The sequence below is a fragment of the Vollenhovia emeryi genome, unplaced genomic scaffold (assembly GCF_000949405.1).
Source record: "Vollenhovia emeryi isolate VEMERY1.0 unplaced genomic scaffold, V.emery_V1.0 DF939146.1, whole genome shotgun sequence".
Taxonomy (NCBI): domain Eukaryota; kingdom Metazoa; phylum Arthropoda; class Insecta; order Hymenoptera; family Formicidae; genus Vollenhovia; species Vollenhovia emeryi.
Genome location: NW_011967220.1, coordinates 1,236,731 through 1,263,176, shown reverse-complemented (window position 1 = coordinate 1,263,176; position 26,446 = coordinate 1,236,731). Strand labels below are relative to the sequence as shown.

Below are 26,446 nucleotides of genomic sequence, written 5' to 3'. Positions count from 1 at the left end.
GAGAAAGAAGGAGATAGAGAGTGCGGGCGCAGTTTGGGCCTTCGGGGCCTGCTGCGCGAAGATGTAGGGATAAGGGGATATAAATGGGTCCTGGTCGCGGTCTGGGGGCAAATATAGACCGGCGTATGGGACATCGGGAGAGGATTCCCGACGGGTCGAACGGGACCGAATAGCACCGGTATGGAAATGCGATCGGCCTTTAAACGTCGAACCGCGCACAGCTATGTTAATTCCCGCGCGTGTTAGTTGAGGTGTAACTTCTGTTTATCTTCGTATCGGCCCCCAGCCAGAATTAACGAATACGAACGGACCACCTGCGAGACGCGAGTCTGCGAGATTTTACCATTCTCGGTAAACTCGCGTAGTGCCCCGTCCATCTATAGTTCGACCACGCGTTTCATCCGTGGGAGAATTAGGAAATCCTTTAATTGACCGCAAAGAGAGCAGAATGCAACGATCTCCATCAAAGATAAATGGATTTCAGATATCGATAGATCGACATTTAGTTTTCCAATTAAAAAAAAAAAAGATTTTATAATCAACTTCTGCGAAGAGATGTTAAATAAATGGTAGAAAAATTCAAACACTTGTTTCAGATTTCCTTAGCCTTGTTACTCTCTAAAAATCTTCTTCCTCGAGAATTAAGCTTAAAGCCTGTTTCATCCAGTTCGTTCTGGCACTTTGAGCATTTGGTTTTACTTCATCCTCGGTAGGCCGAAGAAAACCCCCAATCTGGATGGCGATATCCCTAAAGGGGTACGTGTGGCAGAAGATTCTCGGTGCCACTTCTCTTCGGGAAATTCTGAACAAACCAGCGGCGTACGTGGATTTGAACTCGGATCTTTTCGTTCATTTGTTTACTAAGCAGCGCAGACTTCTCTGCGCCACACTCGCCACCCTCTAAAAGTCACTCGGTGGATTATCGCTGCAAACAGTGAATATTCACGGATTCACAGTTACAATGCACCGATTGACTTTTAGAGAGTAGACGTTCCAAAATGATATCTAAAATATTTAATAAGATTTTATTACGTCTCGAGCGTGTAAGTGCACACGTGTATGTGAGTTTGATCCTTGGCGCACGTGCTCATTCATGCTGCGTGCGTGGCAAATCTCGCCTACCGATCTGATCCGATGTGATGGATACACTTCGCTTCGCGTGCAGTGGAAACGCGAGTGATGGCTACGAGCGTCAGCTAAGAACGGAAAACGAATACACGGCCATCCTCCTTTTTCCCTCGCGCGCCACCCCGGTACACGGCCCGATGAAGTATAACTTATGGCAAAGCGAGCGGGCCCTTCTTGTAAAGCAGATACAGCTAAGAGCCGACATTAATGACCCCATTTGTATGCCGCGTGGCGAGTACTTTGCGATAATACGAGGTCGCCGAAACGCGCGGAGTCGAAATTCGCGCGGAGCTTCTTGTAGTAATTAACCAATGTAATTATTCATGCGTTGTCATTCGAGACGAGACCGTCTCTTTATCGCTTAATTTCGCTAATACCTCGAGTCTCGCGGACGCTCTCGCGCCCGGAGTAGCGTGAGCGAGTTTCACGAGCGTGGAATTCGACGAGTGTAAACCCCTAATGGAGTCGAGAACACAAAAATGGAATTTATGAAGGCGAGAATCTAAAAGATTCAATCGCGAGTCAAAAGAATCTCGGTATTTAAAATGCTGATAATCCGAGGAATCCAGCTTGTATAAAGAATTTATATATTTCGCGGAGGTTCGTATCTTTTGCGGAAGTATTGACAAATTGCTAAGTTTCCCGTAAGACTTAATATTGTAAAACGGCATTCCTCCTCATGGATAGTCGAAAGTGATGTATGCTACAATGTACGTCGAGTCCGTAACGGATTTATTAAGAGAACGTAAAAAATGAAAATGCCTCGTGGAGTAGGCAGCTGCTGCGACTATTTGAAAGGAATTTCGAGATTAGAGGAGATGCCGTCGCGGCCGATGAATCATTCCGGGCACGCGATTTCTGGCATTCAAAGGAGGCGTTAAGTGATTAAACGACCAGTTGTCATCGGTGACATTAACATATTACGTGCTCCGTAGCTAGAGTTAATGTCTTGTATCCATCCAAACCGCTTGCCGTCGCGCGGAAAAAAATTATATATGACAGAGGCGACGGTTCTTCAAGAAAGCGTTGAAATGACCGTCGGTGAAGAGGAAAGGAGGTCTCCGCGTGATAAAAAGCGTTGTTGAACCGGTAGACGTGTTTAGGCGACCGGCTACGTCTGGATAAATAACTTTCTAAGCTAAATGAGAAGTGCTTGATGCAATTGTATATGAATTGTTACAAAATTCGACAATCAAGAGTGCAGGGAACATTTTATTTTCTTCATATAGAAAAAGTCAATATGAAAAGTCAAACTGTGTATAGAGTATAAATGTAAAAAAATATACAAAAAAGACGCGATCTAAAGAGTACATTATATGATCGAGATAGAAGAGTTTCAAATTAATACTATGTTGGGATCAAGTGAGCAAGTTTGCAACAAGGTTCGGACTTAATTTGATGAGAAGCATGGTATGTGTAGTGTAAAGTGAGCTAATATAGAGGTTCTCCTTCTATGAGGCGCGAACGCTTCTCTAGTTTCTCAGGATAACACAGACGCCGCGCGCTGCGATGCGTGCAATTAAGGGCATATGCGAGAGGTGCCTGGAAACTTTTGATCACTGGATGCCTCGCAAAGATGTCTACTGAAAGCTTATCCAAGCTCGTAGATACGTTAAGAAAGTTTTAGATAAGAAGAAATTCAGATACTCCACTGAAAATCTACTGAGGAATTGCTATAAGAAGCGCGGAGCTGCTGCAGTATCGAAAAAGCTTTTTGGTAATACGGTGAATGTTTCGGTGTAATGCCATGAAGAGGGGTGTTTGAAGCAATATTTTATGAAATAAAACTCGTCTTGTCGAATTCAGAATTAAAAAAATATTACGAATGGAGCAGTTTAGTAAAGTTTACAAAATTAGGCTAATTTATTGGGCGCTTGGGATATTTCATTTATAGAAGAATTATCTGAACTCACTTATCATCACATATTCGAGATAAAATATAATTGAACGAGCGTGATGCAGAAATTTTGGCTGACAGAAAATTAACTCGGGTGAAATAATTAAAAAATATAAGCACTTGTCAAATACATGGCCTGAGATTATTGCAAAATATTATTTTATCACAAAATACATCATAATTATTCTGCGAAAAGTAATAAATAATCAAAAAGTTTTTCAGTCTTTACAGAACTACTATATAACTGTTAATTCGTACAAGACAACACATATGTCGAACAGACGTCTTAAAGATGTCTTTTGGACATGCGTACTGTATGGGTTTAATTTACAATTCAGTGTAGCTGTGCCTCGTCGATCTTACCCATTTATGCGTATAAAGGAAACGAGGTGACAGCCCATCTCCGAAAAGTGATTTGTGTCGACATGACTACTTACCGGCTAACTTATAGTGTTTACCAATTCAATTAGGGAACACAGCCGGCAGCCCCTTAAAACGAGATACATTTGTTTCGGCATTAATTTACGGAAACGACCCGCTGTCATAACAAAACTATAATAGACCTTCGGCCGGTTGGCGCGCCGCCAGGTTTTAGTGGCCGCATAAAATGCGCCGGAATGTTTACCCACCACATTGTTCTCGACCACATCGTAAATTAAATCCTCTAATCATTTTAATCGTAATCTAGCGTGTCTTGATCGCGTATCGCGAAAGATTGCATACGAAATCATCCTTTCTCGAAGTGTATATTAGTACGCGGGAAATAATTGCGCGACCTGATAATCAGAACGATAAAATTTATGTAGCACTTCGGTTAATAACATCTGCATTGGTACGCCTTAATGAATCGGCGTCAAGTACCATATCGAATTCCTGGAATTTTGATAAAACGCTAATAAAGTATTAATGAAGGCATATCTTTTAAAATGGCTTTTACGTTTCTAATTGATTTATATCTTAAAAGGACCTAGTTAAAATTTAGTCCATATCTTTCAATGTAGATTAATACTTGTAATTATTTTAATGATTTTCTGTAATATCGCACTCAATCTATCGTCACGACAGTACAGGTGCTCCATTGTTCCCTGCAAATTTTGTAATTCTCTTTTGTAATTTGAAACAAAATGTTTGTTGGTTTAAGCTGAGAGAACAGAGCTTTAGAGAACGTCACGAAAAACGAACTAAGTGTCGGCAAGCACGCGGCGTTTTTGTAGCCTAAGACAATGTCTGGGTATTCTTCCTTCAGACGACGAGACCGAGACGTCGAACAACGCGTCGCCTCTATATTTACATGCCCCAAAGTCAGTGGCCCGCTCAAGTGATTCATCACGGAAACAGATGCTGAGAGATCCTAGATCCCGATGTTAAGTTTTTGGATCGATCCTGGCTCGAATAAACTCGAGGCAGATTAAGTTTTCTGAGCTCCCCAAATCTCTCTTGCAGCCTGAGCTATTGGAGATATCAAATTTCAGTTTGCACACATCTTCGATTCTTAAATTATTTCATTAGATTAGGAATTTCCTGGATGCTGCGCTTGCGAAAAATGTTTCGAACAGAAATGATTGGTGGTTTTCGCTACATGACGAGGGCGAAAAATGAGCGGGCAAAACTATTTCTGCTGGGGTAAACATTTCATCGGATGAAAAGTCTGCGGCACACGAGGACAACAGCTGGTCGACGGTGCGACAAATCATACCCTATCGGACAGCCTGCATGTCGGTGTCCCGTGCAAAACCGAGCGAGCACGTGCAAACCGAACGTAGTAATGTGACCGGTGATGAATTCCTAAGTTCCCTCTCGCTCTCTCTCTCTCTCTCTCTCTTAAATCCTTTGAACAGATCGCCCGTAAATTTATGAGGCGCCGTACTAATCTTATGCTCAACTACTTAAACAGGAATATCTCGGTACCACACATCGTCGAAATTTCTCTAACAAGTATACAAAAAATATATAGAACGTTCCACACTACTTGGAAACAGTACGACGACATATTCGGCGAATTTGTTTAGAAGCTACTTGCCGAGCAGCTAGAATCGCAGGCCTGTCATAAATAAACGGGACGCTGCATTTTGATCGGTGAATTCGAATCCCGCACAGTAGATGATGGGCGATTAATTAGAAATTGTTCGATATCTAAGCGAGTGATCGAGTTGCCAGCGAGCGACACAATCGTCGGTATCTCTTTGAAATATCATCTGGTTCCGACCGGACCAGTTCTGCTAGACATCCAGTTCAAATAATAACTGATCCAACACGTGTCACATAGTAGCCAGCAGTCGGGAAGAACCGGCAAAATACCTGTCGATGCATTCGGCGATCGAGAAACCTGTTCGATCACTCTTTTACATTGTCTCGTACATAAGACTTGACGAAGAATTGGACCTAAAATCCTGTCACTATTTTTATCAAAGATAGATGAACAATATTTAAGTCCGAGAACGCAAAATTTTGTAATAAAACTAATAAGAATATTCACATTACACAGAACTGTCGGCACGCAATTTTTAAGTATGTGCTGCCGACAACCCGAATCGGATCACAGTTTACAGTCAAAAAATAGACGCGAAGATAACATCTTTATACTGTCATTGCGATAAATATTGCATGCCTCAGTGGTCGAATTGGTGAGACGCCCGGCTAGAGTGCAGGGAAGTCCAGGTTCAAACCCCGGCTGAGGTAATATTTTTCACAATAAATTTTCTGTATTATCAAAAATGCCAGATATGGTCAAGAAACTACTCAAGTTGTTTTGTAATAAAAGTTTACAGCTTTAGAGCGTACACATCTACAGAATTTCCATTCGGATTTTCAACTTAAGAATCAGTCCTAAGCTCTTGAAAAGAGAACTCTTCTACAGATTCTCGGGGGGGAGGGGGGGGGGACGCGGTGTATATTAGTTTCCCAAATGCGGCAGGTTAATGCAATCACATTAGCATCCTGTTAAATGAAATTGCCCACCTAGAAAGAGAAGAGGAGAAGTGCCGTGAAACAGAGTTCGCGTCGGCGAGCGAAAATAGACAACTCGCCGACACAGGCAGGCGGCATCGAGAGAAGTAAAAGGGAGAAATCCTCGAGAGGGGCGAGAGAGTTCCGCGGGGTTAAACAGCTGGTATTTCAGTAATGGAGCCTTATCGCCAGCTACTGCAGAAGTCCGAGTTCTCGTACTCCGGCGACGGCGACAAAGTCGGCGGCTCGGATCGGGCGACTCGGATACTCGAAGCCCGGTCCCCCGGAGTCGAGTCGAGTCGACGGCGTTTATTAATTCGCCACTTACCACGCATACCCGCGGCTCGTTTCTTCCGATAGAGATGAGGAATTACCCGCGTTCATTCCTTTAACCGAAGGCCGCGCTAATCGCCGACTGGGCGAGCGCGAGGGGACCGTCATATAATAAAAATCACCGATATCGTAAATATATGCCTCGCAATACCGTCGTAACGCGATTAACTGGTGACCTGAGACGTGACCGCCAACAACAATTGTTTCAATTTTCTTCGTCTTCCTCCTCGTGCACTAGGCTTGAAGTCTGTTTTATCCAATTCGCTCTGGTACTTTGAGCATTTTGGTTTTACTTCATCCTCGGTAGGCTGCTAACTAACCTTGCCGAAGGCAACCTCCACCCTGAAGGGCTATACCCCTAAAGGGGTATGTGTGGTAAGATACTCTCGGTGGCTGTCACTTCCCTTCGGGAGATTCCGGAAAGAACCAGCGGTGTCCGTGGATTTCAACTCGAGCCTTTTCGTTCATTTATTTACTAAGCAGCGCACATTTCTCTGCGCCACGCTCGCCACTGCTGTTTCAATTTTATGCGTTTTAATTGTCGTTTTATCTGACCGTCGTCGGCTGCGCTTGGAGCTCGATTATCGAAGAATCGATAATATTTTTATAAAATTGTATCTTTTTGCAACGTAATCCATTTCTAATGGGTACTATTGCACGCTCGCGGGGTGCAAGAATTCAGATCTTTCGCGGATTCTTAGATCTTTAGAGGCAACAGGCATCCAGACGATGATGTCATCGTTTCGTCCCAAACACGCAGGATGAAATCAAGAATCGCGGTTTAAGTTATAATAACGTACTCAGAGAGATACCCGGCGTCTGGATTCCAGACTTCTGGCTCGCCTGGCGTTCGTAGCAGTTAATCTCGCGGCGATGCGTGCGTTTCGGCGGGATTACCGGGCGGTCGCTTGTCGTAATTGCGTTTAAATATACTCGAGGGTAGTCGCGAAACGCGCGCGAGGTAGAGTTCGCGAGTACGAGGACATGCGGAGGTGCAGCGGCTTGGTGATTTGTGGCTTCGGCTTCGTAACAAATAGACGCGCGGGCATTTTCTCGGACACCGGGTGCGCAAAGTGAACAAAGACAAATGGCCGCGCCGCGCGACGCACGTGACTAACGACGAGCGGGCTGATAGCTGACGCGGGATTTTTTTCTCCAAAAGATTCGATCGCCACCGATCCTTCACCCGGACGAACTGATATCTCGCGGGATAAGGGTTTTAAGTTCTTCGCGTTTCGCAAAAATTCGCAAGGTCAGACGAGCAAAATTCGCTCGCGATCCAGGATCGCAGCTCGAAGAGTCCGAGGTGATCTTTCCGTTCCTTAGTATTTATTTATTCCTCATTTTTTTCCCTTTCTTTCGCTCAAGGCATCTAGAAGATCCTAGAACTCAAGGATGCGAACAGCCATGGAATCGAGGTTACGAGGATACGAGATCGGCAAGATCGGAAGATTTCCAGGGTCTCTCTCTGGATGTTTTTTTGCTGTCGCAACGAGCGGCCGCGAGTTCGTCCATGGACGAATGTCCATCTGTCCGCGCGCGATCTGCAATTCAATGCAACCGCCTCGAGCAGAAACGCATCCGCGCTCTCTGACGAGGAAGGCACCACTCCGACGGCACAAAAGAAACGGCTGCCGCTTCCACGCGCGACACTTCCTTCTGCCTCCACGTCTCTTCCGCCTCCTCGGTCGCTCTTAAATGTTATTCGCTAACGAGCGTGCAAGTGTTTCACTGATAACCACTTTGACTATCTCAGGACAAAGGTCTTGTGCACGCAACTGTCGCGAATGTCGCCACGATATTTTATCGATGATCGTTATTGCAGTCTACAGTTTCACATTGATAAAGAAACTTGTTAATATTGGATACGCGTGTTGCGTCAACACAAAATTGCTGCCGTGATATGATTAAAGAATCATTCCGTCTGAATTTGCCACACGCCGGAGTGAGGAATGTCTGTATCCCGGGAAACAGACAGTATTCGCGAGTGGTTACGACAGAATCATCACCATTCCGGTCTTTGGGCAGTCGTTTCAGGCCTTATACCAGGAGCAACCGATCGCTTTTTGCTCGATGATTGTCCACCGGTGTGTTGTCTTTTCCTGGCACTCGTGGCACCCGATTCCCGATACCGGGACGCCGTTTTATCTCAGCCACGCGGTCGCCGATCTCCGCTGCCGCCGCCGCCGCCGCCGTCGCCGCCGCCGCCGCCGGGTCACGTATTAATTTTTTCGTTTAAACCGGTAAGGCGAGTTCACCTCGATTTCGCGACGATTCGGTGAAAGTTTTGCGCGTCCCTTTTTAGCAGTGGCTGTGCCACTGCGACACTGACCGCCGTTGCCGCGAAGGCTAATGTTCCACATCGTAAAACTAGAGTAACTTCAACACTTTCGCGCACATTCAACCGCTGTTTCGTCTGCAAAAATAGGTACCGGGCGGGAAACGTTATTTCCGTAAAATTATTTTGTCCTCGTACACGAGAGAAAGATCGCCAGTAATGGATAAGCCTTCGTGCTCGTTATCTCCGATAGATAAAACTATTTCTTCCCATGCACCACTATGTTTCGTCCATTAAAGGTTCTATTCGAGAAACCCGTTTATCCCCGCGACGTCAATAAGAAAAAGAATTCGCAGGAAAGCGAAATCCTCTGGAAATAGATAAACGATAAAATAATATTTATTACGTAACGCGTGTGCACACACGGGGTCAGACCCGTTCGCCAAGAGACTGGCAGAAACACCATTTTCCCGTTTAAGTGGCGATAAAAAAGTCAGCGACTCGGACTTCCAGATCCTGAATTTATCGAGACCTCGCAACACCCCTACTTACGGCTCTCCTTCTATCCGTACCGCACCGTTTGATCCTACCGCGGTCGAGGATGCCGTTGCTGTACCGGTCTGAAGTATCATCGTCGTCATGGCGAACGTCTCTCGATATTACCGTCGTGCGTCTTTTATTTCCAGTTTTTCTTTTCTTTTACGTTTCATACATTGGCGCGCCACGGAGGAAAAGTCTGCGCGCAGACTACCGTTCCACCAGCCCGCGCGAGCTACCAAGATTCACTTAACGAATAAACATATACATTGAAATGTCCGTCGTCACCACAGATTAGTGGTTGCTTAATGAACTTGAGATCTGTATAACTTGGGATAAACCTGGAGATGGACGTAAGAGTTCTCTCTCTCCCCTTCCTCCCCATCTCTCTCTCTCTCTCTCTCTCTCTCTCTCTCTCTAGAATTAAAGGCACTTCAGATCACGCTGAGGCATCATATACTCTTACAATTCGAACAGCCCAAACTGTTAACGTGAAATCGGAACGAAACACCGCGCGTTTTACCAAGTTAAGATATAAAGCACCCAAAATGTAGAAAAATTGAACTTTGAAACCTAAAGTCGCGTTAAAATTAACGTCGCAAGTGCTTCGAGGAGATCCACGTCATTAGCCAATAATCTAAACATCCAAAGACCGGGACAGTTCAATTCCTAATCTCCAAATCAATGACCAATGATGGCACTGATTTTTGCGGCTGGTGCCGTAAAAAGAGTCGCGAGAGACAGAGAGAGAGAAAGAGAGAGAGAGAGAGGCAGGACAGAAGGTTTCACCGGCGATGTCGATGCTCCCTGCTCGGCCGAGCACGACGGAGACGGCGATCGTAGCTCATAGCCGGTGCAGTAACAGCTCCTCTTCGACTTCGACAGGGTCAGCCAGCCGGCCGGCCGGCCGGCCGGCCGGCCTGGCTTGGCTTTTACGACGCGCGCTTCCATCGACGCGCGGATTGATCGTAATTAATTCGTTTTTCCTTCTCCAACCACGCTGCAAGCACCGTAGCGAGATATCGAAACGCCGCGTCGGCACCGGGTACTCGCGTGACCGCGCCGGCGAATGTCGGAAGCGATTCATACGAGGAGAACGGGGCGGCAGGGGAGAACTCCCTACGGTCGGCCGCGTCGGAAAAATGTTGTTCATCGCGTGGTCAAGGGGTTAAGTAAAGACGTAGCGTAAGGTCTTGCGTGCCTCTCTGGGAACTCCCGATATACCGCGAGCCGTGCGCGCGGGGAGCGTTTAAATGTACCGCTCGCTTCGCTTCTTCTCTCTTTTACGGGCGCGCGATCGTTCCGCGCCGCTTTATGGGCGAATTTTCTGCGTGGTTCGCACAGTGGCGTAGAGCCCCAAATCTCAGGACCCAGGAAATGCCTGCGAAGGGAACGTGCTTGGGGATCGGTAGCAAGGATGGTAGGGACAGGGATCAGAGCGAGGGGGCAACCAAAATCTTGTACACCGATGTCCACTAATGCCCTGTGGACATTACTTTATCTTATTGTCTTATTTTATCTCATTTTATCTTTATAATGCCCCGGCAAGGCCTAATGCCCAAACTAATGCCCAAAAACGCCTAGTAATGCCCAGTAATGCCGCACATCCGTACACCACATGCCCTCAGCGGTTTCCCCCTGAGATCAAAGTTTTAACTGGATTCTCTTTAAAAGTCAATCAGTGGATTATCTCTGAAAACAACTCATTGATTCACAGTTATATGTACCATAAGTATACGTTATTTAATCACTGGCAAAAGAAATGCCACTCATGAATGTACGCATCCAGACTAGCTATCCAATACCTCAGTCAGTCTCGACGCAAATAACTTTTTGAAGTTATTGGTTTATGAAAAATATGAATTTCTACCGGAATCTTCGAGCAACACTAATGCATCAAGTTGTATAATCATTTTGCCTCGCTTTCCTTCCTCATTAATACGTGCAATCTTTATTCATAGCCGATTTGAAATACACGATTGTAAATCCACTCCTTGGCTTCATTACGATTTCATGGAATTTCATGGAAACAACATTGGCTTCCCGTTTCGCGATCAACAGGTCGAGTTCCACTCAGCTGCCGGGATTGTTGTTCCGCGATTTTAGAAATCGACGTCGCATTCTGCAGCGATTTTCCGTGACAGGTTGTATAAGCGTTTGCGACAGTGATCTCATAGGTGGAATGCAAAGACGGCAGGCGAAAGGTCTCGCGCAGGGGATGGCGCTGGCCGAGAAACTAGTCCCGGTGAAAATTTATTCTGGCGAAGCGAGAACAACAAATTACCGGACGGTGGTAGTCGATCTCTCCTAATACGATGCGACGGGAATGCCAGAGCTTGAAACGCGGCACGGTATCAACGCTACGAAAGATTGACGACGTACCGACAGTCCGCTGAAAATAGATGGAGCGTTTCGATGTGCTGACCTCGGCAATTAATTGATTTATGGAAGAAGTTGTGTCAGGTGAATCACCTTATTGGAATGACACGCATAGAAATATGACACAGCCTGGGAAGAATTGAGGAAAAGCCGTATAGGAAGACTCGAAATATCGCGTTATAAAGACTAGACGTTCGATCCGCGTGGTACAATTGGCGAAATTGATTTTACTTAATTGCAATGCAATTCTAATGTTCGTACAAGTGAAAAGTAGGTAAAAATAAGAAACCGATACTACATTATTGTCGTAATATTTTCCCTCCAGAATGCCAAGTCAAATTGACGAACGCGCTGATTGCAGATCACAAAGTAGTCGTGTCCTTCGTTCGTTAATAGCGAGGAGAGGCACAGTGCCAGCGCAGAGGAACACGTGAGGAAAAGAGGGAGGGGAGGCGGGAGGAAAGAGAAATATAATAAAAGAAGTCATGGCAGGAGCCTGCTTTAGCCCAGGACAGATCCCGCCGGGACGATAACACGAGGACACATCGCCACCTCGGCGCGACGATCGTAAAACTTGGTCAGGTAAAGGTGCGGTCCGTTTGAGACCTGCTGCTAGGAGGACGGACAGGAGCTGGTTATAGGCTAGGTATTATAGTCGTGGACTGCTGTCGGTCTATCTCGCGAGGGATGCGCGTCCCGTACGCGTATCCTTCGGGGTGGTCCTGGCGACGACATCGGTTCATTAATCGGCCAGATACCCGAGAAAAATGCGCTTTTACGACTCTCCCTTCCTCACTCTATCTCGCCTTCGCTCCTTCCCTGCTCTCGCGCCCGCTCTATTTTTCTCTTTCTCAATCGCTGCCGGTCACGGTGCCTCTCTGCCAGTTTCGTCAAGGAGGCGCCCGATGGCTTATTAACGTCGCCGAGGAGATCTCGAGAAAGGCAACCTGGCTAATTATACGTACAGGATTCGATTAACGCGACACTTAACGACGTTGTCCCGGCCTCGCACCGGCCGACGGCCGGAAGTCTACGAATGCGACTACGAATTACACGAGTTCGGGGTACTCTGGGTCTAAATGCCCTAGATTCTAGCGGCTTTGAATTCGAATCGCTCGTAATCTATGCCTTGAATCCCGGATATCTTGAATCCTCGTCTCTCCTTGGGGACCGAGTGCCTCGGATACCAAATTCCTTCGGCTCCGGAACCTCCGAGACCAGATCTTTGAATACGAAATTTTCTATACTGCGAATTTCGCGATATAACAGAAGGCAGCGTAGATAAAGTTGTTACCCAAGACTTTTGTAAATAAACTTGCCGTGTTGTATTGAATTCTCGCATTTGTCAGCCCTATTTTCGTTAATCGACTCCGAGTGCAAACTCGCGTGACATAACTTGCAGTGATGGTGCAAGACTACGACGGTATAGTCACCGCATATGTGCGTTCGCTGCGCGCAGAAGAAACGTCGGTCGGGTAACAAGAGTGCTAATGAAGGATAGCCAGGTTCTTACGTGCCTCTCCTGAGACCACAGCACCTGTCCCTCCCTTGGCACACGTGTTTTTCCGATGAATCGCGTACGCGCTCCAGCCTCTGGACTTCTATCGCCTAATCTTTTTTTTTTTTCAAACGCATTCATATTACGCAAAATGACGCCGGTCGACGTCAATCAAAAGCGGATTCCATACTAATTTTCGACAAAAGATTTCGTTTGCTTTTCAAAGAGTCAAATTATTCGACAAAAGAGAGAAACCAAATACTAATCCCTGAATCTTTTTCACTCTCGATCAACGATAAATCTAAAGCTACTTGCTACCACGATATCTGAATCCCGGAAATTTTTCTCAGTCCGGCTTTTAACGTCTGCGGTTCGAAGGAATCGTGCACTTTTTGCGATGCCTCGTGCATCATTCTTCGCGAGTGGGGTTCGTGCCACGAACGCTCGTTCTCTCTTACTCGGCCGGGCGAGCGGGAACGATAAAGCACGGCGGTTTCGGAGCGTCTCGTGAGAAAACGACGCGCATTTTTAACGCGCGTCACGTCGGTACGCGCTTTCGTACGCGCGTGCACACGCGCACGCACGCACGCATACGGGCGCGCAGGACGCTGCTGCGGTCGACACACTGCGAAAAACACTAGCGCGGCTATTAATTCAGAGACCAGGGGACAGAGAGCGGAGGCCGGCAAAGGAACAAAATGAGCGACGCTCCTCCCGGTTCCTCGGGGCCCTAAATAAAAGGAAGGAGAGAGAGAAAGATTTAAATAAAAGTAAATTCGTGTCGCCGCGGTCGCGTGAACTACCCGGGCTCCGAGGATATGAGCCAGGGAATCCGCGGGATCCTTTCCCGCTTCCCTCGCGGAGAACCTGTCCGACAGTCGGGATCGGCTTTCCTTCCTTTGCTCCTCTTTGCTCGTATCGCGCGCGCTTAACGCTTTTGCCGGATGTTATCTCGCGATCGCTACCACGGAGAACGGAAGAGAAAGAGAAAAGAAAAGAGAACGTTGAGACGTTCACATTTCTACAATGTCTCTGGAAGATTGATAGATAAATGGACCAACTGATACTTCACAGCTATACATCTTGGAGAGAGACAGGGAGAGAGCGAGAGAGGGGGAGAGAGAGAGAGAGAGAGAGGGAGGGAGAGCCGGATTTGTTTAATTGCATAAATTCTTGTTGACTGAGAATTAAATTTCAAATAAACCTTTGGTTGAAATATGTGAATATACATATGTATAGAATGCAAGAATTAAAAGAACCCCACCAGGGTTTTTAATTAAAAGCCCTGAACTTGTAATATCCAAAAATTTTATAAATTTAAAAATATTTCTGAATAGACGTTATATTAATTCCGTGATACACGAAAATTGTTTACTTTACAAGGTCCTGGGAAACTTTTACTTTCGAGAAGACACTTCTTCCTTTTCTTTCCTCTTCTCGTGTTCCAGTCGATAAATTTTAGTGGCTCTCATTTGCATAGTGAGATTAAATGAGATACCAGAGTGTAACTACCTGATTATTCACGAATTTACTTTTCAATCATTCCGTACTCAGTTTTTAAAGTACTCCGTGTTTAAATGACACAATAAAGTTGTAAAAATTTTGAACATTTAATCGCAGTAGCGTGTTCTAAATTTCCTTTTTTGCCTTCTTTAACCTTCTAATTCTTGCGATTCAAATTTCACGAATCGCAACATTTCTGTGGGGAATTTTCTCAAAAACTTACTGTTCTTATTCTTTCACAAATATGTTTGCAAAATTATATTGATTTTTAGTTAACGTCTAAAAGATATTGTCGTTTTCGGAATTCTCTCACAGTATTCTCATTCTCAGAATGTCTTCGTTTTCCGAGAATGTGCTCTCAAGAATATTCCCGGTGCGCATCACTAGTTACAAGCGGTTTAATATTACCTAAGCGAGGTTGGTGCTGGAGAAAAAAGGAACATTACTTTCCCACCGACCCGGGAAAGATGGCAAAACGGCGCTCGACACCCCACAGTGCACGGATGGGTGCTTGCTGAGGGCAGGAGCACGCCTGACCTCCCGGCAGACAAATTAAAATGATGCACAGGCGATTCCACGCGTTACTCGCGAAAATTTCTTCCTTCTTGCCGTCTCGAAACTATTTCAGGATACGCGAAGCTGGGCGAAATATTGTTTCGGTGTATTTCAAGTTCTAGAAAAGGCTACGAGAGAGAGAGAGAGAGAGAGATTCGAGAGAGACGCGGGGAGAGAGAAGCAGAGCAGAGCAGAGCAGAGAGGAGGCGACATTCGTGATGGACCGAGAAATCGAGGATCGAGTGATTTGAGAGAACTACTTGTTATTCGAGGATTCGCTGTATGAAGATTCGAGAATCTAGAATCGGCAAGTTTAAACACGATGCAAAGTCAAGGACTAACCTCAAGAATCGGAGATCCAAGAATTCAATCCTACAGTTGAAATTTAAAAGAAAATAATAATTTTGAATAAAACTTAAGCTTTCATGTAAATCAAATGTGAAATCTGAAACAACGTTTATCTTTTTCCATGCGTTCTAACTCGTTTCAAAGTTCCATCGTTGCATCGTTCACCTGATAATATGCTAAATGAAGAATAAATACGAGTACATTTGCTCAATGAGATCACCTTCTTCACTTAATTTATATGGCAGTAAAGGGTATTCATTCGCCGTAAAAGCGAAGACAGTCGATGTAAAATACCACTTGTTATAAACGTTGTTTTTTTTTTACCAAACGTGCCTAACTTAATGACTAACGCGGGTCTGTTTTTAATTGCTTCGAACGATTTAAGTACCGGGGACAGGCGACCAGAGAATGGGGTTATAAAAATGTGTGAATGGACCACCTTCGAAATGTTGGGTGTTGTAACGCATTTTATTGGCACTTTCGCACAATCCGTTACTTTATCTATTAGCGACAGATTTTGTATCGCAGCATCATTAAGTTAATTAATCAATCGGTCGAATGTAATCAATTCATTTAATTTTTATTTACCTTTTGACGTATTTAAGCAACCCAATTCCACCATTTTAAGAGATTATTTACATATCCACATTACCGTTATGCTTATAGACTGACTTCTAATTAATTTTCAAATCACTTATCGCTTATTATTCTTACTCTTGTTTCTGTTTATTACAAATTTCTATCGAGTTCAAATTTTCTACCTTGAAATTCTACAAATCAATAGAGTTCCCGCTAACAAGATTAAGTCCCAGTCTACAATAGATGATTTAAGCCCTAAGCTTTAAGAAATTGGCCAATCACGGTCAAGATGAGTAGAATGCGCGACTGTGATTAGTCAATTTCTTAAGGCTTAGGGCTTAAATCTCTATTGTAGACTGGGACTAATGCTCCCATCAGCGTAAAGTCAAAACAGAAATTCGACTTACCCTGTCATACTGATGCGTCGCCGTGGCCGCCGGAAAGGGTTGGAAGGGCGCTGGTCTGGCTGGGCTGTGGTGGGCCGCGTGCGGATTAGCGTGGGGGTGGCTGTGCGGGGCCGCATGGGGGTGGGTCGGATGCGGCGGCGGTGGCCGATGGGTCTGGTAGAGGTAAGGATAATATTGATACATCACATCGGAGCAGCTCATCACCCCGCCCGGGCCCGGCACCCCAGAGCTGGCCTGCAGACTTGCGTACCCGAACGTCGCACCACCCTTTCGAACAACACCACTCCTGAACTGGTCCTCCAACTCCGCCGATGGCTCCGCGGTAGGATCAAACGTTTGAGATCACCCAAGGTCACGTAAAGTTAGATCATCACCAAGGATAACGGCCCATGCTGCAGCGTATAGCGACAGCGAGGTAGTTCAGTGCACTATTGACGAACAGCTTTCTTCGGATATGTCTTTACTCCGGCGTTTCTTCGATAGCTTAGTACGATCAATTTGAATATTCTAAATTATTTTGATATATCAGATTAACGATGTAGTTAACAATATACTGTTTTTCAAGAATTTTGAATGGCTTTGTTGACAGTCTTATCCTCTATCAAAATTTGCGTCGCGCGCCGTTTATTCGCGATTTACCCAACAATACAGTGTTATTCTATGAAAGTTATCCCCAGTGTTATCTTCGAAGTTGGCAATGCACGTTTCGATAATTATAATTGCGCAAAATTGCTCGTTCATCCAAGCGCAGCGTCTTATGTTGCCTAAATATATTATCAATAAAAAATGTTTAATCTTTCGGTGTTCAGATACTCCCGTTTGGATACGATAATGACCATTTTACTGAAATGCAGCAAAATACATAGTAAGCAATAAACAGTTTAACAAAGAATGGATAGTTTCATTTGCGTTTTTCCTCGGAAATCACTGAACCACAGCAAATCACGAAACTACTTCGATAATTCTTCGAGATAGCTGAGACAATGGAAAAGATTGCACAAATTGATCGCGCTTCTTTTTCCCTCGATTAGCGCGGCGATTGAATGCAATAGGACTCGGATAGTTATCGTCAGCTAGATTTGTCAAATTGTCGAACATATCTTCAACTCAAGATTCCACAAAAATAGACAAGACACATGAATAGTATTTAATAGTAATCCTTGACACTTTCTCTCTTTTTCTATTTCTACTGTCTTACTTTCCAAGATATTCTTCTTCGATTTTCCCCGCAGCAATTAGCCTTCGTAACATTTTTCTCTTAAATATCTTCCGTCAAAACTTTTCAGTTTGAATCAATTGTCACCGATTTCGATACTGTGTCGACCACTTGCTATGACGCGCACAATTCGCCTTCGTGACTCATAATTTAACAAATTCCAATTGTTCACAATCTGCTTGTTCGTTGATGAAGCTTACCGTCTCGACGAAGCTATTCAACTTCTCTCCTTTAAAACACTTGGTTGACACTTCACTTAACTAGCAACTACTGTCACCGTCCTTGTCACTTCATCTCGTGTGTCAGACGCAGGGTCAAATTCACAAGGGCACGGCGCTACTCGCCTCACGATGTTTCATCCGAATTACTATCTTTTTGTCAAAAAAATTCTATTTACTCTCGATGACGTCCTCTTCAGTGACAGGATCACGGTTGTCTAATCGCGACGCGTTCGGATTCAACGCGGAAGGCGGGCGATCCTCTTGAGGAACGAGAGTTTGACCAGTTGGCGAACGAAAAGCGAGCCCTCACCCTCGCAACGTGAGCGGAGCGTGTCGCCGATGGTGGTGTGTCTCTCATGGGTGAACACAGACTGAAACCCCCCGTACGCGACACCGTGTGTCACCCTCTCTCCATAGTACCTCACGCTGTCTTTTTCTAGAGCCCGTCCCCCGTCGCCGTCGTTTTCGAGCGGAGCGGTTGACGCTGCTATTCTCTTTCCCCTTTACCATCACCCCAGCACGTTGAGACCGCGGCGGTAGGATCCGCCTCCTGGCAGTGCCGACATCGGCCAATCGCCGTGCCCGATCGTCAGGGCCAATCGCACTTGGCCTGCCACTACCACGAGCTCTCCCCGTATTGATCCCACAATGAACCCGACTGCAGCTGTGGTATTAAGAAGTTCGTACTCGGGTTAAACCACCCCCGCCTAAACCTCCTCCGCTCTCCCTGCCCTCCCCCTTCCTCCCGCCGGCTTCTTCGTGGTCTTCATCCTCCGCTACGGCCTTCCTTCTATCCCGGGCAACCATCCCCCGCAGCGCACATAATGAGTCTTAATTAACAGTTTCGCGGTGTTTTGGGAAGCTTAATTTGCCGTGGCGAAAAGGGAAGAGAGAGAGAGAGAGATGGAGAGAGGGGGGGAGGAAAAGAGAGAAGAAAGAGGGAGAAGAAGATGGCGTCTTCAAGACAGAATTCCTACTGAAATGTTGGTGTCGTAGAAATCGCATCTTTACACGACGCCGACCGATCGACTCCAGCTTGGATCTTGCATACATTTGACACGATTGTCAAGGCAAACAAGACTTTAAAACTTTGTACAGAATAATTGAGGAAATCCAGAAGTATATTTCACCGATTCCTAATGTTAAAAAGATTGTTACGCTAAAAATAATGTTGAAGAAGATTGAAAAACGAATACGATTATAGCGCAAAATAATACGTAAAATCGTGCACACAACGGAATACTATTTCGGATATTGTTCATCACTTCTTATCGCTGTTTCATAATTGTTTTACACACGCTTGCTAGAACAAACAATATCACCCAAGATATATTAGAAGTATTTACATTCTACTCAGTCCCTTCGATCACATTTCATAATCGTATTCTTTATAGAATTTATAAGGCTCGCATGTGATAAGAATATTACCCTGGCACAGGCTAAAGTTTTCGCAATAAATTTATAACAAAATTATAGACGCTAACACCCTGTCACGGCTCTTACAATTAGTCTTATTCCTCCGAACGTATGTTTTATATTCATACATAAATACTTCCAAGAAAATGCCAAATTTCCGAAGACATTTTCAATTTAATATCTTATAAAGCTCGAATATCACGAGGATGCCAAATCTTATTTCTTAATTTATCTGGTTTGTCTCAGACATTTCGTTCTCGGTCTCTTCAATTTGATCGGCTTCCCGCCTGAGACGAATACTAACGGTCGTGCCTACCGGGGATTCTATTCCACGATCGTTTTCACCTCGCTGAAGTCCACGGAACCATTGACCGAAAGATTCCTACGTTGCGTTTCAGCTTCTGAAACGGAAGCGCCGCTCCACGTCCGCTTCCCTTCTCCAGCGAAACCCGCCGCCGGTTCCGAAATTCTTGGCGAATCCACCGTACGCGCCCGGATGGAAAGTATAGGCGCTCAAGTAATCGTTTTCGTCTATCCGGTGCATATCGTTCGATTGGCCATTGGGTCGCGGCTGAGATCCGGAAATCCCGTTGTCATCTTCGCCGAAATCGACGACCGTGGGTTCATTGCCGAAACGAGCAAGTCGAAGAATTGCGTTGTCGTCGGAGGGCAATTGCGGAGTATTCTTTGAGTTTGCGATCGAGTTCTGAGGATCGGCCTCGCGACGAAACCGACGTGGTGTCGTCTAAATAATATTTGCAACAAAATGTTTATAAAGGTACAGGTAAAAGGAATAAGATTATAAATATGTACCTAACACTTGTTACCAAATATTATTAAATATAATAAACAAGTTCTTCCTATAAACTTTAAACAACGATAGAATTTATGTAGAACGATTCAGTGTGTGTTAATTAGTAAGAATGTATTATATAATTATGAATAATGTAAAATATGCATAACACAATCGTTTAGCAAGAAATTACAAACGAGAAAAGAACGGGGACAAAAGTATGAATTAGATTATTTCATTAAAAAAATAATTACGAATATTTTGGTGTTGGCGGGCCAGTATTGTCCTTTTTTCTGGGCGGTTGTGTACGCGACAACGCAAGATAAGGCCAGAACGAGAACAAGTAGCTTCATCTTGACTGTTAATTGAAGAAGAAAGAGAAGAGAGCAACGATAAGTGACTCGCACTGACAATGAGCGCAGACTACATCGAACGAAAGAAGGCAGAGTGCTTAAATAAATTCTTTAAGTCTACGTCACAGCCGCGGGACATCACCGTCTCCTTACTTTTGCAAGTGCAATTTTTGCATCGCGAAACCAGCTGTTGCGTTCAATGCCTTCGCGAGACAAAACGAGGGATTCCCGGTTTCCGTGACACTTGTGACCTCCCCGCTTTGATTACGTCCTTATCGCTCAACTTACTTTTCTCATCGTTATCTCACTGTTACGACAATATGCAAATAAGCACATATTTACATAGTTTAATCAGGGTTGGATAAGTTATCTTTTTCTTTTAACTGAGTTAAGTTAAAGTTAACAGCCTTGAAAATTTAACTTAGTTAAGATACAAATTAATCCATAATACAATTAATTGAATTAAAAGTTAAGTTAATAATAAAAAATTAAAAAGTTAACAGTTAAATGTTTTATTTTTACGTAAAACCTCAGAGACTTGCGATCACGTAAATTGCATTGAATTTCGCGACTAGCGTTTGGACAATCACTCACACTACACGGAATATGGTCCATTTTATATGCAAACAATTTCACGTGAGTTCGAGGATCAAAAATCCCATATAATGGCTGTGTTCCAAAATTCATTACCAGCGCTGAAGATCTATGGTACACGTACACAGTAGATTTTCGAGCTGGCAGTGAACTTTGAAACACAGAGACTGCCAATGTAGGCAGACGCACGGCATCTCGCGACGCCTTTGTTTATGGCTAACTTTAAGGCCCGGTTTTACATTTTCTGGTTAATTTTTAACCATAGGTTAGTCGAGACTCTCTGTCTCTTCTCAGATAATAACATAGAAATAGATGCAGAGTCGCGACTAACTTCTGGTTGGCTCTGATTACAGGGTCTCAAGTCAATATTAGTCATTATCCGAGAAAAAATGTATATGTTGTAACATATCTAATCATATCTAAGTTGGATATACTTAGATATGATTAGATATGTTACAATATATAAGCAGATATGAATGTTGTCCCTAGCCAATCATATACAACGTAAATATGAGTCAGATATCGTTTAATAACACACAAATATGTTCGAAATATTTAAAAGATTTTAACAAAAAATGTATATGATCAAATCAATCTAAGATTATAAAAATATCTCTGAAATATTTTGACAAATATTGATAAAGTATAAGTCTTAAAAAAATTTGTACATATTTGTGTGTTGTAAAACGATATCTAACTCACATTTACGTATATAATTGGCTAGGGACACAATTTATATCTACTTATATCTGAATTGGATATACTCAGATACGATTAGATATTCATGTTTGTTTCCCGGGTTATAGTCAATATTGGAAACGCAGGTGAGATTTGTGTGCAACTACTGCAGCCTAAAACGTTTAGGAAAATACGTCTGAGTAGTGAAAGCGTTATTTGCTGCGCGAGGGTTCCCCGACGCGAGAGAATGTCGCGTGAGCTCATCTCACAGGCGCATTCACTTGATCTGCTGTCGGGTATTACCCGGAGCGATAAGTGAACGGGACTATTGGGGAAAAATTTAGTACATCCCCGGGAATCTGAAATTCGTATATAAGCAACCGACGGAAGGCGAACAGGCATCAGAAGTTGTTTCACACTTCAAGCGAAAACATTTCTTTCACAAAGAAATAGTCATCATGAAGCTGTTAGTTTTTGTGTTGGCCTTATCGTGCGCTGTTCTCTACACGAGCGCTGACTCGTCATCGCCGCCTCAATCAACCGGTCCGGTTATTCCACCAAATGTAAGTAATTCTTATTATTTATACATATAAGAAATTTATTGTTCAAGTAAACCAAAACCGACAAATTCGCTTTAAACACGAGTTTATGGTTGAAAAGTGACTGTTGTAAGTTTTCTCTTAATTTATATTTGGATATATTGAGTTATCCAAATATTTAAAGACAATATCGTATTCAAAAAGTAAGTTTTCAAAATGACTGCAGATGAATAAATTCCCCTTGAGTTTTTCCCTAAGCATTAAATATTGCCTCGCTTAGCGTGACAAATTGATGATACGTGACAATGCATTCATTACAGCACGCTGCACTGTAATTACCTTGCATTTTGCGTGACTCACAAAGACACACTTGTCGCACTTGGAAATTGTCACGAGACGGAATTTCTTGCTTTAAAAAGTATCTTTGTGAATACTCTGGAATGATTTTCGCCTCAATATACTTTTGCATTACTTATCCAGATAAATAAATACCAGACTTTATACACGTGTAGGTACAAGTGAATTATATTTTCAAGGATTGATTGATTTTTTTCTTAGGAACCGCGTTTTCGTCGCGAAGCCAACCCACAAAAGAGAGGTTCGGTAACATTTCAAGGGACGCAGCCTCTAAGTGGACCGCAGCGTCAACCAACTTGGAATCTCAATGCCAATGCTAATGTCTTTAACAACGGCCGTACAAAGGCGGACGTTTATGGAGGAGTGGATAAGGCACCTGGACAACGAGCGCAGCCGCACTTCGGCATCCAGGCCGAGAGGAACTTTGGCAAGAACGGTTTCATCAGAGGTCAAACCGAATTTCAACAAGGTCCGCGAGGTCATGGGCTCTCTCCCTCAGTTGGTATACAAGGTGGCTTCCGATTCAGAAGAGCGGCCGAACCTCAAACTTCGTTAAGTCTCGAAGTAAAACAACCCCTGAGCGATCCAGTTCACCAGCCTAGCTGGAGTCTCAATGCTCATCGTAATATCGTGAACAATGCCGAGACAAAGGCAAACGTTTACGGGGGAGTGGGTAAAGTACCTGGGCAACCAGCGCAACCGCACATTGGCTTCCAGGCTGAGAGGAACTATGGCAGAGACAGTTTTCTCAGAGGTCACGGTCAGCTTCAGCAGGGCCGAGGAGGCGGTGTCTCACCTTCCTTTGGTGTTAATGGTGTCTTCCGATTCAGGAGAGAAGCCGAACCCCAAGGAACTTCGTTAAGTTTCCAAGGATCGCAACCTCTGAGCGGCCCAATGCGCCAACCAACCTGGGATCTCAACGTTAATCGTAACATCTTGAACAATGGTCGCACGACCGCGGACGTCTACGGGGGAGTGAGTAAAGTACCTGGACAATCGGCCCAACCGCACTTCGGCATCCAGGCTGAGAGGAATTTCGGCAATAATGGTTTTATCAGAGGTCAGACCCAGTTCCAACGAGGCCCAGGAGGACATGGACTGTCTCCATCGGTTGGTATAACTGGTGGTTTCCGATTCAGGAGAGAGGCCGAAGCCCAAGGAGGCTCACTAACTTTTCAAGGATCGCAACCTCTGAGCGGCCCAATGCGCCAACCTACCTGGGATCTCAACGTTAATCGTAACATCTTGAACAATGGTCACACGACCGCGGGCATCTATGGGGGAGTGGGTAAAGTACCTGGGCAACCAGTGCAGCCGCACTTCGGCATCCAGGCTGAGAGAAACTTCGGCAATAATGGTTTTATCAGAGGTCACACACAGTTCCAACCAGGCCCAGGAGGACATGGACTGTCTCCATCAGTTGGTATAACTGGTGGTTTCCGATTCAGGAGAGAGGCCGAAGCCCAAGGAGGCTCACTAACTTTTCAAGGATCGCAACCTCTGAGCGGCCCAATGCGCCAACCTACCTGGGATCTCAACGTAAATCGTAACATTTTGAACAATGGTCGCACGACCGCGGACATCTACGGGGGAGTGAGTAAAGTACCTGGACAATCAGCCCAACCGCACTTCGGCATCCAGGCTGAGAGGAACTTCGGCAATAATGGATTTATCAGAGGTCAAACGCAATTCCAACGAGGCCCAGGAGGACATGGACTGTCTCCATCGGTTGGTATAACTGGTGGCTTCCGATTCAGGAGAGAGGCCGAAGCCCAAGGAGGCTCACTAACTTTTCAAGGATCGCAACCTCTGAGCGGCCCAATGCGCCAGCCTACCTGGGATCTGAATGCCCATCGTAACATCTTGAACAACGGTCACACAAACGCGAATGTCTACGGGGGATTGGGTAAAGTACCTGGACAACCAGTGCAGCCGCACGTCGGCATCCAGGCTGAGAGGAACTTCGGCAATAATGGTTTCATCAGAGGTCATGGTCAGCTTCAGCCGGGTCAAGGTGGTCGCGGTGTCTCTCCGTCTTTTGGCATTAATGGCGGTTTTCGATTCAGAAGAGATACCGAAGATGCTGATAAAGTAGAGTCCACCGAAGAATAAAAAAATTTTGAGACTAATACTTAAACGGCCTGTATGTATACAGAAACTTATGAAGAACTGCCGTGTAAGTTAATCCTCTTCAAACTGTAAATTTATATTTATTTATACTACACATGTATTATTCTGTATATTATTTAAAGATTAGTGCATTTTGAGATTATTTTATGAAATATGTACTATATATATATGTAAATATATATTTGATGTCGTTTATTTAAATAAAAACTTTTACCAGAATATCTTTTTTCTACATTTGTATGTCTACCATATTCGTCTCCCGAAAAGTGTAAAAGTAATTTCTTATCGAAGAAACAAGCAAGATCGAGTTCCACGAAATAAATTTCGATCATCCCTCTTAAATTCTGTTATTTCTCCTAATTCCTACTGTTTGCGAAGTAAATCAGTAATTATTGCGGCTGAAGGGTAGTACCCGGCAAACACTTGACCGTAGCAAATCGCGTCCAATGTTACCAGACGATATCGAATTTCGCGTGTTACTTAGCAGGTCCGAACGACGGGCGAAAATCCAATAAGTCTCGACAAGCGTGACAAGAGTGTCGGGTTTTTTTTCGCAAAGGGTCTTCAAACATGACGATTAAACATTTTCGCCTGAGCACCAGGAACGTGCAGTCATTCTGCACGTGGCCACTGCAACAATAGACAGATACGGGGGGGGGGGGGGAAGCGGGCGAGGTGCACCCCCTGCTATCTAATAGCTGGGCATTAAATTTGTCAGTGATATTGCCGGAGGGAGTCGCTCTTGCCCTTGCCCTTTCCGGATCATGAATGGAGCGGGACAACTGAAATATGCCGCCGCTCGTGCTTTCATCCCCTCGTGACGTCGCGAGGGGTACGGTTCGAATAAACGCCGCGGACAATGGGAAGCGAGATGTAAAGACACTGCGCGAATAAACCCCCGCGCTTCGCGATGTTGTTCTTTTCACCACGTGCGCGTCGACCGAAAAAATTGACGGTTATCTAGCTACTTGACGATAATGGAAAACTATTAGGATTTTCTGGACAACGTTCAAGAATTTAGGAATGTGGAGAGAATTTTGTTATCCCGTTTTAAAAATAAATGTCGCAGAATTTCACAAGAACCAAACATTCGAGAACATTAAGATGTAAAGATAACGAATTACACGGAAATTTTCTCTTGCAAAATTTGTTTCGGAATAATTTTATAGTAGATATCCCGTAAACAGTCCTCGAAGAAAAACTGGCGCGAGTTTTAAATCTCAAGAAAACAACTTCGCGAAGAAGATCATTAACTCCAGGTCGACCTGGCTCAAAGTATCCTCGGTAAGTAGCGTTTATATTGTGAATCAGGCGATTACTTCGACGAGAGATTCGTCCGGGCGAATCGCCAAAGAAAAACACCGCGATCCAAGGATGTTGCGAACCGCGTTTTTTGATAGATGGACAGCGACGGCCTTTCGCCGGTGGAGTCCCACGAAAGAGGATTGCCAGGAACGTCGAAATAGCAAATTAGGAAATTCCAAGGGAATTCATTTCTCCTTCTCTTTCTCGTTCCCACGGTTTATTTTTCATACTCTTACCTTTCCTTCGTCATATAATTTTTCCAGGGTCGAATATTAAGAGATTACAACAACCGTTGTATCGATGTGAAAGCTTTTAACGCTGTCATAATTTAAATTTTACTTCAATATAAGTTTTCAAAACATTTTTCAATTATTTTTGACACACTCTTTCTTTTTTATGCCTTGCTATGCATGCATGATCTCGTATATAATTACTTTGTTATACCAGTTGAAGATC

At 44.4% G+C, this 26,446-nt stretch overlaps 3 protein-coding genes across 8 annotated transcripts in view; 1 reads left to right on the top strand and 2 right to left on the bottom strand.

The window, feature by feature from the left end:
- Positions 1 to 18,340, bottom strand: part of LOC105566201 (protein vestigial) — a 52,801-nt gene extending 34,461 nt beyond the window's left edge. For 4 of the 6 annotated variants that reach the window (XM_012020017.1, XM_012020020.1, XM_012020021.1 and 1 more), the window contains exon 1: positions 16,389 to 18,340. In XM_012020017.1, the coding sequence (XP_011875407.1) occupies positions 16,389 to 16,589 (201 nt within the window). In that variant the 5' untranslated portion in view covers positions 16,590 to 18,340. The remainder of the gene's footprint in view (positions 1 to 16,388) is intronic. The other 2 variants (XM_012020018.1, XM_012020019.1) reach the window with 2 other exon arrangements.
- A 578-nt stretch (positions 18,341 to 18,918) lies between these two features.
- LOC105566200 lies at positions 18,919 to 20,492 on the bottom strand. The gene is made up of 2 exons (XM_012020016.1): positions 20,289 to 20,492; positions 18,919 to 19,986 (listed from the first exon to the last, which is right to left on the bottom strand). The coding sequence occupies exons 1-2, from the start codon at positions 20,385 to 20,387 to the stop codon at positions 19,636 to 19,638; spliced, it is 450 nt and encodes a 149-aa protein (XP_011875406.1). The 5' UTR covers positions 20,388 to 20,492; the 3' UTR covers positions 18,919 to 19,635.
- A 1,540-nt stretch (positions 20,493 to 22,032) lies between these two features.
- Positions 22,033 to 24,820, top strand: LOC105566199. Its single transcript, XM_012020015.1, has 2 exons — positions 22,033 to 22,222; positions 22,757 to 24,820. The coding sequence occupies exons 1-2, from the start codon at positions 22,118 to 22,120 to the stop codon at positions 24,665 to 24,667; spliced, it is 2,016 nt and encodes a 671-aa protein (XP_011875405.1). The 5' UTR covers positions 22,033 to 22,117; the 3' UTR covers positions 24,668 to 24,820.
- The last annotated feature ends 1,626 nt before the right edge of the window (positions 24,821 to 26,446 follow it).

Excerpts from the sequence above, each read along its gene's own strand:
- LOC105566199 (XM_012020015.1), top strand. The coding sequence starts at position 22,118 with ATGAAGCTGTTAGTTTTTGTGTTGGCCTTATCGTGCGCTGTTCTCTAC. Across the intron at positions 22,223-22,756 it reads GTCCGGTTATTCCACCAAAT|GAACCGCGTTTTCGTCGCGA; the intron begins GTAAGTAATTCT and ends TTTTTTTCTTAG.
- LOC105566200 (XM_012020016.1), bottom strand. The coding sequence starts at position 20,387 with ATGAAGCTACTTGTTCTCGTTCTGGCCTTATCTTGCGTTGTCGCGTAC. Across the intron at positions 19,987-20,288 it reads CCGCCAACACCAAAATATTC|ACGACACCACGTCGGTTTCG; the intron begins GTAATTATTTTT and ends AATATTATTTAG.